The sequence below is a fragment of the Chiloscyllium punctatum genome, chromosome 24, assembly GCF_047496795.1.
Source record: "Chiloscyllium punctatum isolate Juve2018m chromosome 24, sChiPun1.3, whole genome shotgun sequence".
Lineage (NCBI taxonomy): Eukaryota > Metazoa > Chordata > Chondrichthyes > Orectolobiformes > Hemiscylliidae > Chiloscyllium > Chiloscyllium punctatum.
The window spans coordinates 39,421,826-39,434,325 of record NC_092762.1 but is presented as its reverse complement, the minus strand read 5'-3'; the positions used below and the strand labels follow the sequence as shown (position 1 = coordinate 39,434,325).

Sequence of the window (12,500 nt, the reverse complement as noted above, 5' to 3'; positions counted from 1 at the left end):
TCAAACTTGTGTATAAAGACACAAAGTTCACTAAAGTAGTCTGGAAATAACTTCAGAGAAGATGGGTAAGCAGTTACAGAATTTTGGGAGTTAGTTCATAGCTTTTAATAAAAATATATTCCTTTGAGAAGGAAAGATTCTATGGGAATAATTTGCTATCCATGAGTATCCAAGGAAATTAAGAATGGTGTCAAAATGAAAGAAAAGGACTATAATGTAATGACAATTAGTGGTAAGATTGTGAACATCTTATAAACCAGCAAAGGATTTTTTTTTTTAGAAAGAAGAAATTAAAACTTGAGTAAACCAACAAGAAACAGAAAATCAGTCAATAAAGTATAACAAAGAAAAAAGAATAGCTCAAGTAAATATTGGACCTTTTAAAGGGTGAGACTGAGGAGTTCATAATGGGAAATAAGGAAATGGCAGAAAATGTGCAGAAGCATTTCATAAATCTTCACAGTTGAAGGCACAAAAAGCATTCCAAGAATAGTAAAAAAAAATCAAAAGACAAGACTGAAAGAGGAACTCCAATGCATTACTGGAGAAGAAAGACTTATAAAAATTAAGGAAGATGAAGACTGAACCTGATGGTGTGAATCCTAGGGTCTTAAAAGAAGTGGTGGCAGACATCGTGAATGCATTGGTCATGATATTCCAAAATTCCTAGATTCAATAAATTGGAAAACTACAAATGAATGTAACAGCTCTGTTGAAGAAGGGAGGGAGATGGAAAGAGGAAGCCATGGCTAGTTAGCCTTATATTTGTCAGTGGAAATCAGGCTGCAATCCATTATTTAGGAAGTAGTAGCAATGTGTTTGCTACTAAACTGTCCTTTGGGCAATAAATGCTAGCTAACCAGTGACGCCATCATCCCACGATTATTTTTTTAAAAAGCAAGACATTTCATAAAATCATATTGACTTTGATTTTCTAAAAGGAAATATTATTGGGTAAATTAATTTGAGTTTTTTTGAGGATGCAGCAGCAGTGTAGATAAAGCACTAGTTGATATGCATTTCCAAAAGGTATTCAGTAAGGTGCTGTGTAAGTGGCTACTACACATTATGTTGGGATTGATGTATTAGCATGGACAGAGGATGGTCTAACTATTGGGAAGCAAAGAGTGTGAATAAATAGAATTCCACAAAGATCACTTCTGGGGCTTCATATGTTTACAATTTCTATACAGTTTATATTGTAGCCAAGTTTGCTGATGAGCAGAAAGATAGGAAAGCAAGTTGTGATGGAAACATAGTTGGATAGATTGATTAGGCAGATGTTTAGCATATGGAGAAAATATGGAAATAGACTGAGAGATTGCAACAGTTCAAAAGGATCTGTATAAATCATAAAACAGTGAGCATGCAGATACACCAGTTAATTAAGAAGGCAAATGGAATGTTATCCTTTATTGAAGGGGGTTATAGTATAAAAGTAAGGAAGTCTTGCTACAACTGTATAGATCATTGGTGAGATTGTAAAGAGAACACTGTACGTTTTTGGCCTCGTTATTTAAGAAGGGATGTACTTGTATAGGAAGCAATCAGAAAAGGTTCACTGGGTTGTTTCCCAGGGTAAATTGGTTTTCTTATGAAGAAAAGTTGAGCAGTTTGGATCCAAACGTTTTGAACATGTGATTGTTTTAAATCTCAAGATTCTGAGTGGGCTTGACAGGGTAGATTCTGAACAGATGTTTTCCTTCATACAAGAATCTAGACATAGGATGCACCTTTTCAGAACATCAAATCTCAATTTGAAGATGGAGATGAAGAAACATTTCTTAAAAGTGTGTTCATATTTGGAATTTGCTATCCGAGAGAGCAGTAGACACTGGGTCATTGGATTGACTTAACAATGTGTTAGACATATTTTCAATCTGCAAGTGTTAGGGAGACCAGGCAGAAAAGTGAAGTTAATGTCATAAGTAAAGGAACAGAGCGTTATCTTACTGCTCCATTTTTGGCTATGCTCTTGATGTGTGGTAGTGAACTTTAATTCTGATTTTAGAGCATCTAAGATTGGAATATCTTACCTCACAATTGAGGCAGTCAGTTGTAGTCACCAAACTTATTGATTAATTTATAATTGGTATCACTAATCATCTTATTACACTCAATCGACCATGTTTTAGTGTATCCGCTTCCTCCCTGCCATGTTCTTAAATTATCTCATTCATTCCCATCAGTATCACCTGTGACAATGCCAGCCTTCAACATTTTGCCCTTGTTAAATAACTCCGTGATCTCTCCAGTCATGATCCAAGTTGGAAGGAAATCTAGAAATGTGTAGCTGGCTATTTTTTATGGTTTAGGTGAATATGGTGTGAAGTTATCATGTGCAAGCATTGTCCTTGATCAGAATTATTGTTATGATCTTGAATGTTCCTGGATTATGCATTGAATACTACTTGGTCAGTGATTTATTGGTGCTTGGCCAACTTGGGCAGATGGCCTTAGTCCGGTAGTAGAGTTCATTAACATGTCTTTCTTTTGGTTGTACAAATCTAATTCCTGTAAGTGCAGGTGGTCTTTACCTTAGTTTTGTACTGCCCTGCAAGCATCTAGCTTGGAGCAGCCAACTTGTTTTCAACCTGCAATGAACTTTTGTTGTGTGACTTAGAGGGAACATTGATCACCACTCATGTAATTTTTAGCCTGCTTCCCAGCAATAATGCTGTGTATCTGAAATGCTAATGTAAAGGCTAAATTAGGTTGTTGAAACAACTTTGGAAGGTTTGTGCATCCTAGTGGTGTTGCAGTCTGGACAAGGCATTCTTGCTTGTTTAGTATTTTAACTGGTACAAGGGAGAGATGTCCTTGACTGTTGAACTGGAACAGCTTGAATCCCTCACTGAAATGATTGTGAGTGTCCCTACACCAGAAGGACTGTAACTGTTTGGAGCGCCTTTTCCAGGGCAATTAGGGATGGGCAGTAAATGTTGGCCCAGCCATTGGCCAAATTCCATAATAAATTAAGTGGGACACTACTGAAAACATGAATACAGACTGAATTAAAATATACGCAAATACCCATCTCCGTCATTCTCTTCCCATTAATGCAGTGTCATTTTACTGTGTTTTTTTAAAAGTCAACATTAAGGTCACAATAAAAACAAAGATTTTGACGTGTTTTATTTTTGATGAGTGCTGTTGGAAATGTTTCATTTTTAAGTTGCTTGTTTTATTGCAACCCTCAGGAGTGATCAAAACTCTCATGATCTCCTGCTATATTCTCCTTTCTCCTTTAGGCTGGTAAGAACTGGATGTTTAATAACGCAAAAACTCCACAACATTGTGAGCTGATGTCTGGCCACCTGAGAAACCGTATCACAGCTGAAGGAGCTCATTTCGAACTACGCCTTCATCTGATCTACTTGATAAATGATGTGCTGCATCACTGGTTTGTATCCAGTTATTAGATTAGTTTATTTTTCTACCAAAGGTAGAAAACCTAAGCCTATTATGAAAGTTTTATAAAACCACTTGTGCGTGTTGTAACAGATAGGGTTGGGAAGTAAACTAAGCTATAGTCAAGCTGAGCAGGAATTTGGATGTGGTGCCCTGATTTCATCCCAAAGTACAGAATGTCTCGTCAATCAGTAATTCTTTTTATTCACTTGTGGAATGTGGGGTCGTTGGCTAGCCAGCATTTATTGCCAATCTGTAGTTGCCCTTGGGAAGGTGTTGGTGAGGTACTTTCTTGAACGGTATCAGTTTATGTACTGTAGTCCTCAGCACCATTACTGGGGGAAATGTAAATATTCCTCCAGGTTTTGCTATAATGGAGATGCAGCAGAGATCTTCAACGTGCTGTGTCATGGACTGGAGCCACACAATGGTCATCATGGCCTTACAGAAAGTCTGCAGTAGTGAGTAGGGTGGGCTCTTTCTTGATTAAATGTTTTATTGAGATATGTCTCTTGATTAAACTTAAAATATAAGTCATAAATGTTAATTTAACTTGGGGCAGTATTTTGTAGAGGAATAAGACAGTGCTATTTTATGAGTCTGTAGATTGAAAGAAGCAAAAATGGCCTTTAGTAGGGTGATATGCTCTTGTCGGATGTGGGAGTTTCAGGAGAGTTTATGGGTTACTGAGAATTATATCTGCAAAAAATGCCGTGGTTGCTAATCCTATTACATCAAATGGATAAATTGGAGAGACAGTTAGAGGCAATGAGGAATTCACAAGAGCAAGGGGATGTGATGGATGGCATTTATAGGAAGAGGGAAAAGTCGCAGATACAGTCACATAGATGCGTTAACTCCAGGAAAGGTAAGAGAGGTAGGCAGCTAGTGCAGGAGTCTTTTGTAGATATACCCATTTCAAACAGGTATGCTGTTTTTGAAAATGTAGGGGGTGACGGATTCTCAGGGGAGCATAGCACGAACAGCCAAGTTTCTGGTATTGAGACTGGCTCTATGTCGGGTTCCAAGATCAGTTGTGTTAGGGAACTCTTTAGTCTGAGGTACAGACAGATGTTTCTGTGGCCAGCAGTGAAAAATCAGAATGGTGTGTTGCTTCCCCGGTGCCAGGATCAAGGATGCCTCAGAGGGTGCAGAATGTTCTCAAGGGGGAGAGTGGCCAGCAGGAGGTCATTGTACACATTGGAACCAATGACATAAGAAGAGAAAAGGTTGAGATTCTGAAGGGAGATTACAGAGAGTTAGGCAGGAATTTAAAAAGGAGGCCCTTGAGAATAGTAATATCTGGATTACTCCTGGTGCTACGAGCTAGTGAGGGCAGGAATAGGAGGATAGAGCAAATGAATGCGTGGCTGAAGAGCTGGTGTATGGGAGAAGGATTCACATTTTTGGATCATTGGAATCTCTTTTGGGGTAGAAGTGATCTGTACAAGAAGAACTGATTGCACCTGAATTGAAAGGGGACCAATATACTGGCTAGAGCTGCTCGGGAGGATTTAAACTAGTATGATAACTGGTATGCTGGGACCCAGGGAGATAGTGAGGAAAGAGATCAATCTGAGACTGGTACAGTTGAGAACAGAAACAAGTCAAACAGTCAGGGCAGGCAGGGACAAAGCAGAGAGCAAGGATGGACTGATAAATTGAACTGCACTTATTTCAATGCAAGAGGCTGAACAGGGAAGGCAGATGAACTTAGGGCATGGTTAGGAATATGAGACAGGGATATCATAGCAATTACAGAAACATGGCTCAGGGATGGACAGGGCTGGCAACTTAATGTTCCAGGATACAAATGCTACAGGAAGGACAGAAGGGGAGGCAAGATAAGAGGGAGAGAGGTGTATTTGCTAAGGGATAGCATTACAGCTCTATTGAGGAAGGATATTCCTGGGAATACATCCAGGGATGTTATTTGAGTGGAGCTGAGAAATAAAAAAGGGTTGATCACTTTATTAGGATTGTCTTATACATCCCTTAATAGTCAGAGGGAAATTGAGAAACAAAGGAGATCTCAGTTATCTGTAAGAATAATAGGGTGGTTATGGTAGGAGATTTTAACTTTGCAAACATAGACTGGGACTGCCATAGTGTTAAGGATTTAGATGGCGAGGAATTTGTTAAGCGTGTACAAGAAACCTTTGTGATTCAGCATGTGGGTGTACCTACTAGAGAAGGTGCAAAACTTGACATATTGGGAAATAAGGCAGACAGGTGACAGATGTCAGTGGGGGAACACTTTCCGGCCAGCCACTATAACTTTATTAGTTTTAAAATAATGATGGAAAAGGATAGACAAGATCTAAAAGTTGTATTCTTGTTAGGGTGAAAGGGAAGGCTGGTAGGTATAGGGAATGCTGGATGACTGAAGAAATTGAGGTTTTGGTTAAGAAAAAGAAGGAAGCATACGTCAGGTACAGACAGGGTAGATTGAGTGAATCCTTCTGAGTATAAAGGCAGTAGGGGTATACTGAAGAGAGAAATCAGGAGGGCAAAAAGGGGACATGAGGTAGCTTTGGCAAATAGATTTAATGAGAGTCCAAAGGGTTTTACAAATACATTAGGGACAAAAGGGTAACCAGGGAGAGAATAGGGCCCCTCAAAGATCAGCAAGGCGGCCTTTATGTGGAGCACAGAAAATGGGGGAGATACTAAACAAGTATTTTGCATCAGTATTTACTGTAGAAAAGGACATGGAAGATATAGAATGTAGGGAAATAGATGGTGACATCTTGAAAAATGTCCATATTACAGAGGAGGAAGTGCTGGATGTCTTAAAATGCATAAAAGTGGATAAATCCCCAGGACCTGATCAGGTGTACCCTAGACCTCTGCGGGAAGCTAGGGAAATGATTGCTGGGCCTCTTGTTGAGATATTTGTATCATCGATAGTCACAGGTGAGGTGCCGGAAGACTGGAGGTTGGCTAATGTGGTGCCACTGTTTAAGAAGGGCGGTAAGGGCAAGTCAAGGAACTATAGACCAGTGAGCCTGACATCGGTGGTGGGCAAGTTGTTGGAGGGAATCCTGAGGGACAGGATGTACACTTATTTGGAAAGGCAAGGACTGATTAGGGATAGTCAACATGGCTTTGTGCATGAGAAATCATGTCTCACGAACTTGATTGATTTTTTTGAGGAAGTAACAAAGCGGATTGATGAGGGCAGAGCGGTAGATGTGATATATATATGGACTTTAGTAAGGCATTTGACAAGGTTCCCCAGGGGAGACTGGTTAGCAAGGTTAGATCTCATGGAATACAGGGAGAACTAGCCATGTGGATACAGAGCTGGCTCAAAGATAGAAGACAGAGGGTGGTGGTGGTGGAGGGTTGTTTTCAGACTGGAGGCCTGTGACCAGTGGAGTGCCGCAAGGATCTGTGATGGGCCCTCTATTTTTCGTCATTTATATAAATGGTTTGGATGTGAGCATGAGACTTATAGTTAGTAAGTTTGCAGATGACACCAAAATTAGAGGTATAGTGGACAGCGAAGAAGGTTACCTCAGATTATAACGGGATCTTGGTCAGATGAGCCGGTGGGCTGAGAAGTGGCAGATGGAGTTTAATTTAGATAAATGTGAGGTGCTGCATTTTGGGAAAGCAAATCTTAGCAGGACTTATACACTTAATGGTAAGGTCCTAGGGAGTGTTGCTGAACAAAGAGACCTTGGAGTGCAGGTTCATAGCTCCTTGAAAGTGGAGTTGCAGGTAGATAGGATAGTGAAGAAGGCGTTTGGTATGCTTTCCTTTATTGGTTTAAGAAAAAGAAGGAAGCATATGTCTGGTATAGACAGGAGAGATCAAGTGAATCCTTAGAACTCCTGTATTGAGTACAGGAGTTGGGAGGTCATGTTGTGGCTGTACAGGACATTGGTTAGGCCACTTTTGGAATATTGCATGCAATTCTGGTCTCCTTCCTATTGAAAAGATGTTGTGAAACTTGAAAGGGTTCAGAAAAGAATTACAATGATGTTGCCAGGGTTGGAGGATTTGAGCTATAGGGAGAGGTCAAATAAACTGGGGCTTTTTTCCCCTGGAGTGTTGGAGGCTGAGGGGTGACCTTATAGAGGTTTATAAAATCATGAGGGACATTGATAGGATAAAGCGACAAAGTCTTTTTCCTGGGGTGGGGGGAATCCAGAACTGGAGGGCATAGGTTTAGGGTGAGAGGGGCAAGATATAAGAGACTTTGAAGGGGCAACTTTTTCACGCAGAGCTGCCAGAGGAGGTGGTGGAGGCTGGTACAATTGCAACATGTAAAAGGCATCTGGATGGGTATATGAATAAGAAGGGTTTGGAGGGATATGGGCTGGGTGCTGGCAGGTGGGACTAGATTGGGTTGGGATATCTGGTCGATGTGGACGGGTTGGACCGAAGGGTCTGTTTCCATGCTGTACATCTCTATGACTATGACTCTATTTGCTGTCCCTCAGTTTGAGGATGTATCTGTGCAGGTTCACAAGTTTATGCCATTGTTCTACATGTGACTGAACAGGTTGATTCTCAACCTACAAGAAATAACAGGATCAGGAGTGCAGAACTTGCTAGACAAATTGCTGCCATTTTGAACAATTTGCAGTAAGCTTCTCTGAGTCGTTAACATCACTGCACCCATATCCTCAAGCAGAGTTGGAGTGTCTACCTCGCTGGAGTCCTGGCTATTTGAGAGTAGAGGCACAGCATTTAGTGGAGGAGTGAAAAGAAGGACTGCAAATGTCTCACATGAACAATCAAGATTCCAAATTCTGTCTCAGTAAGACCTGTCGTCATGGGGAAGTGTAGCTCAAGGAAGGAGCAGCTGATGTGTCCTTGATTGGAAAGGCTGACGTGACCCCTGTGTCCGTGTAGTATTACCATCCGGATCAAGATTTTGGATGCACTGCACATTGTATAAATGAAAGTCTCATATATACCATTGTTACCCACCCACCCAACCTTGCCCCCCTCATTCTTTAACCCTCCTGATTTTATAAACGTCTCAGGCCATCACTCAGTTCCAGCACACCTATTCAGCCTCTTCCCGATATCTTAAACCCTCCAACCTTGGCAACATTCTTGTAGCTCTTTTCTGAACGCATTCAAGTTTGACAACATCCTTCCTATAGCAGGGAGACTGTAATTTCCACGCAGTATTCCAAAAGTTGCCTCACCAATATCCTGTACAGCAGCAATATGACCTCCCAACTCCTGTACTCAATGCACTGTCTAATAAAGGTGCGCATACCAAATGCCGCCTGCATTATCCTGTCTACTTGCAACTCCATTTTCAAGGAATTATGAGTCGCACTCCCAAGATTTCTTTGTTCGACAACACCCCCCACGACCTTACCATTAAGTGTGGCAAGTCCTGCTCTGATATGCCTTTCCAAAATGCAGCACCTCACATTTATCTGAGTTAAATCCATCTGCCGCTCTTTGGCCCATCAGCCTATCTGATCAAGATTTTATTGTACTTTGAGGTAACCTACTTCATTGTCCACTACACCTGGTGTCACCTTCAGACTTACAAACCATACCTCCAATGATCTCATTCAAATCATTTATAAAAATGACAAAAAGCATCAACCCAGCATCAATCCTTTCTGGTGTCTCTGCTGTACAGAATGCGGTGACATCAACTGCTGTTTACCCCAGGACTTCAGTTGACTCATGGAGATCTTTGTTCTTGAACCCCTACTGCTGTAGTTTGCAGGAGACTAAGCTGGCAGTGTTGGATCCCTTTACCAGTGGTGTCTTTACCAGAGAGGTATAGGAAGTGCTCAGTATACGAGAGGTAGAATGTTTTACTGACCATGTATACATTATGTGCAGAACTAAAATGATTTATAATTGCTTCTAAATAGGGTGAGCTGTGGGAAACGCACATCTGTGGTGATAAGTTTAGTTTTGACATAGGTGATTGCGAATTAAGAGTTCCCATTTCAATGACATTTGATAGTGACACCAGAGAGCAGCTCTTGTAAGTCATTTTAGAATAGATTGTAAATAGTATCAGGGCCCACTGTATGACAGTTATCTGGCTTTCAAAAGGATCTATAGCAGATGTCCTGCTCAAGCTAGTTCAGACAAATCGTCCTGAAATAGTTGCAGGATTCTGATGAAGTTTCTAAATCTTCAGAGTACACACCATTGAGCTTCATGATGAGTGAAAGTGTGGGAAGGCTGACTAATGTGCTGAAGAGTTCCTGGTCATTGAATATTTCTCTTGGATTTTCCTGACAGCAGAAACCATGTCAGAATTTCCTCTGGTAGTCTGAAGTCCCAGTGTGACTTGGGCCTGATTTTCTTACCCACAGGAAAGTAGCTCAATAGTTTCACAGCATGATTTGTTTCTTGTGAAAATACAATTATCAGGGGCAGAGAGAGATGATACAGAAGTTGAATTTTATTGAAAAAATACATCTTGTCAAAGCAGACACCAGAGTCATGAAAGTCCCAGAAATACAGTATTTTTTTCTGAAGTGTCAGTGAGAGCTTCAACGTTAGCATTGAACTTTTCCTGAGCATTCTCATTGGATTCAAGAGTCAGGCATAAACACAGGTGGCAGTGCTACATTTTGAGGCTGAGCTGGGGATGAAGTATTTTGAGTCTTTCATTTATACATTGGGTAGTGCATTCGAAATCTTGAGCCATTTGAAATCTTGAGCCAGATGGCAACACTAACCGCTCCGGAGAGTGGGCAACAAAGTGGCAGATGAAGTACAGTGTGGGAAAGTGTGCGGTCACGCACTTTGGTAGGAAGAATAGAGACATGGACTATTTTCTAAATGGGGAGAAAATTTAGAAGTCTGAAGAGACTTGGGAGTTCTAGTCCTGGAATCTGTCAGGGTAATCTTGCAGGTTGAGTCAGTAGTTAGGAAGGAAAATACAATGATGGCATTTAATTTGAGAGGACTTGAATATAAAAGCAGAGATGTACGTCTGAGGCTCTGGTCAGACTACATTTGAAATATCATGCGCAGTTTTGGACCCTATATCTTGACTGATGTACTGGCCCTGGAGCGTGTTCAGAGGAGGTTCACGAGAGAGGTCCCAGGAATGAAAAGCTTAACGTGAGGAATGTTTGAGGACTCTGGGTTTATATTGATGGAGTTTAGAAGGATAAGGGGGAATCTAATTGAAACATACAGAATACTGAATGGCCTGGACAGAGTAGATGTTGGAAATATGTTTCCATTGGTAGGAGAGACTAGGACCCGAGAGCACAGTCTTAGAGTAAAAGGGAAACCTCTACATCCAGAGAGTGGTGAATCTGTGGAATTCATTGCCACAGAAGGCTGTGGAGGCCAGGTCACTGAGTATATTTAAGACTGAGGTAGATAACTTCTTGAATATCGAGAGTTACGAGGACAAAGTGGGAGAATGGGATTGAGAAACTTATCAGCCATGATTGAACAGCAGAGTAGGTTCAATTGACTGAATGGCCTAATTTCTGCCCCTATGTCTTACGGTCTTATGGCAAAGAAACTGATGAAAAATGGGGTCAAATTGTATATCATGTGTATGTTCCCAGCTGACCATGATGCTTGTGTATAGCAGATTCTTTAATGTACAGATCTCATTTGTGTATGGCAGGTGTCTGCCAAGGTGTAATATACCATATACAAGGCAAGCCTTGTTTTCCTATGCCTAATCTGTTCTGAGTTAGTGACTTTAACTTATAAAGGCCATGCTTTACTGTTCAGCCCACTCAGTAGGGAATGAAATTAATAAAATTAACTCTCCACTTTGCTTCCAGGACTCAGACGTGACTGCACTAAGTGGGTCTGAATAGTAAACATAGCAGTATTAATTCAAGAATCTAACCTAAAACAGATGTTGCAGAATAAAGAGAACACAGCTGCCTTAGTACGTTCCAGAAATGCTAATCACGCAGTTGAAGTCAGATTCAGGAGTATGCTATTTATATTAAAAATAGAATTACTTTATTAGCCTGAGCTTAAATTGAATTCAGTAGCTCCAGGGAGTATTTAATCAGGCAGTTCTTGTGCTCCACCTTTTTCTATTGATTGTAGGGCCTTTAATGCACTCAGTTTCAGCTACTTTACAAAGTTCTTGGATAATATGCACCATCCAGTGACTGAAAAATAGACTGCAAGAACTGAGATTCTGTTGGGTCTCATTCCTCCACTTTGAACTTCTAGTGATGGTCACATTAGAATTTCTGTAGTCCGAGACATTGCTTGAATACTTAACACAGAAAGGATGTTTTTGTTTTTCCTTTCTTGTAAATATATCTGAACAAACAGAAAAGTTCAAATGTTGTTAAGAACTGAATTATTTTCTTGTTTTGAAAGCCAGTTGTGTCTCAGCTTTCTTCCGTTGTGTGTTCACAGTCAGCGGAAACAGGCCCGAGACCTGCTCGCAGCCCTACAGAAAGTCGTGGTTCCTATTTATTGCACCAGCTTCCTTGCAGTGGAGGAAGACAAACAACAGAAGATTGCACGGGTAATTTTCCCTACTTGCTCATGAATCAGTTTATTCACCAGGAGGGGGTAGTAGTGTGTTATTTAAGATTTCTTTTGATTTTATTAATCTGTACTGGAAGAAATTTGTATGATGTAGTAATTAAGTGAGTGATTTGCAAACTGTGGGTCGGAACTCAAATTTGGGTAGCAGAAAGTGAATGGGGTCACAAACTCCCTTCCTTTAAGACTGTATCCCACCTTCGATGCCCAGGAGGTTTCCAGCCCTGCCCTTCCCCTGCTCATCTCTTAGTCTCTTGCTCTTCGGGCCATGGATTTCAATTCGTAGCCACTTCATTGAGTCTTAAAGCTCTGCCCTGACCATGAACCTGGTGGTGATGTCTCCGCTGCTGAGCTGTAGCCTCACCCTGTCACTCTGGTGCTGTTGAATGACCTGGATTCCAACATCAGCCACCTCAAGAACTTCTACTTCCTGGCCAAGTTCCATGAGCTGGTAAAGCTCATATGAAGTATTGGGATGGTGAGTACACAAAATAATATTTTAAGAACATTAAGTACTTTAAAAATACAGATTTTCATTAAATTATTCATAATTCTACGTAGTATTCACAAAAAAATGTATTGAATGTTGCAGTGCTGCTTTA

General features: G+C 40.8%; 1 protein-coding gene across 4 annotated transcripts in view; it reads left to right on the top strand.

Moving 5' to 3' along the window:
• The window catches only part of cherp (calcium homeostasis endoplasmic reticulum protein), a 68,059-nt gene that overhangs the window by 22,231 nt on the left and 33,328 nt on the right, over window positions 1–12,500 (top strand). For all 4 annotated transcript variants that reach the window (XM_072593667.1, XM_072593668.1, XM_072593665.1 and 1 more), the window contains exons 5-6: window positions 3,252–3,403; window positions 11,767–11,878. In XM_072593667.1, the coding sequence (XP_072449768.1) occupies window positions 3,252–3,403; window positions 11,767–11,878 (264 nt within the window). The remainder of the gene's footprint in view (window positions 1–3,251; window positions 3,404–11,766; window positions 11,879–12,500) is intronic.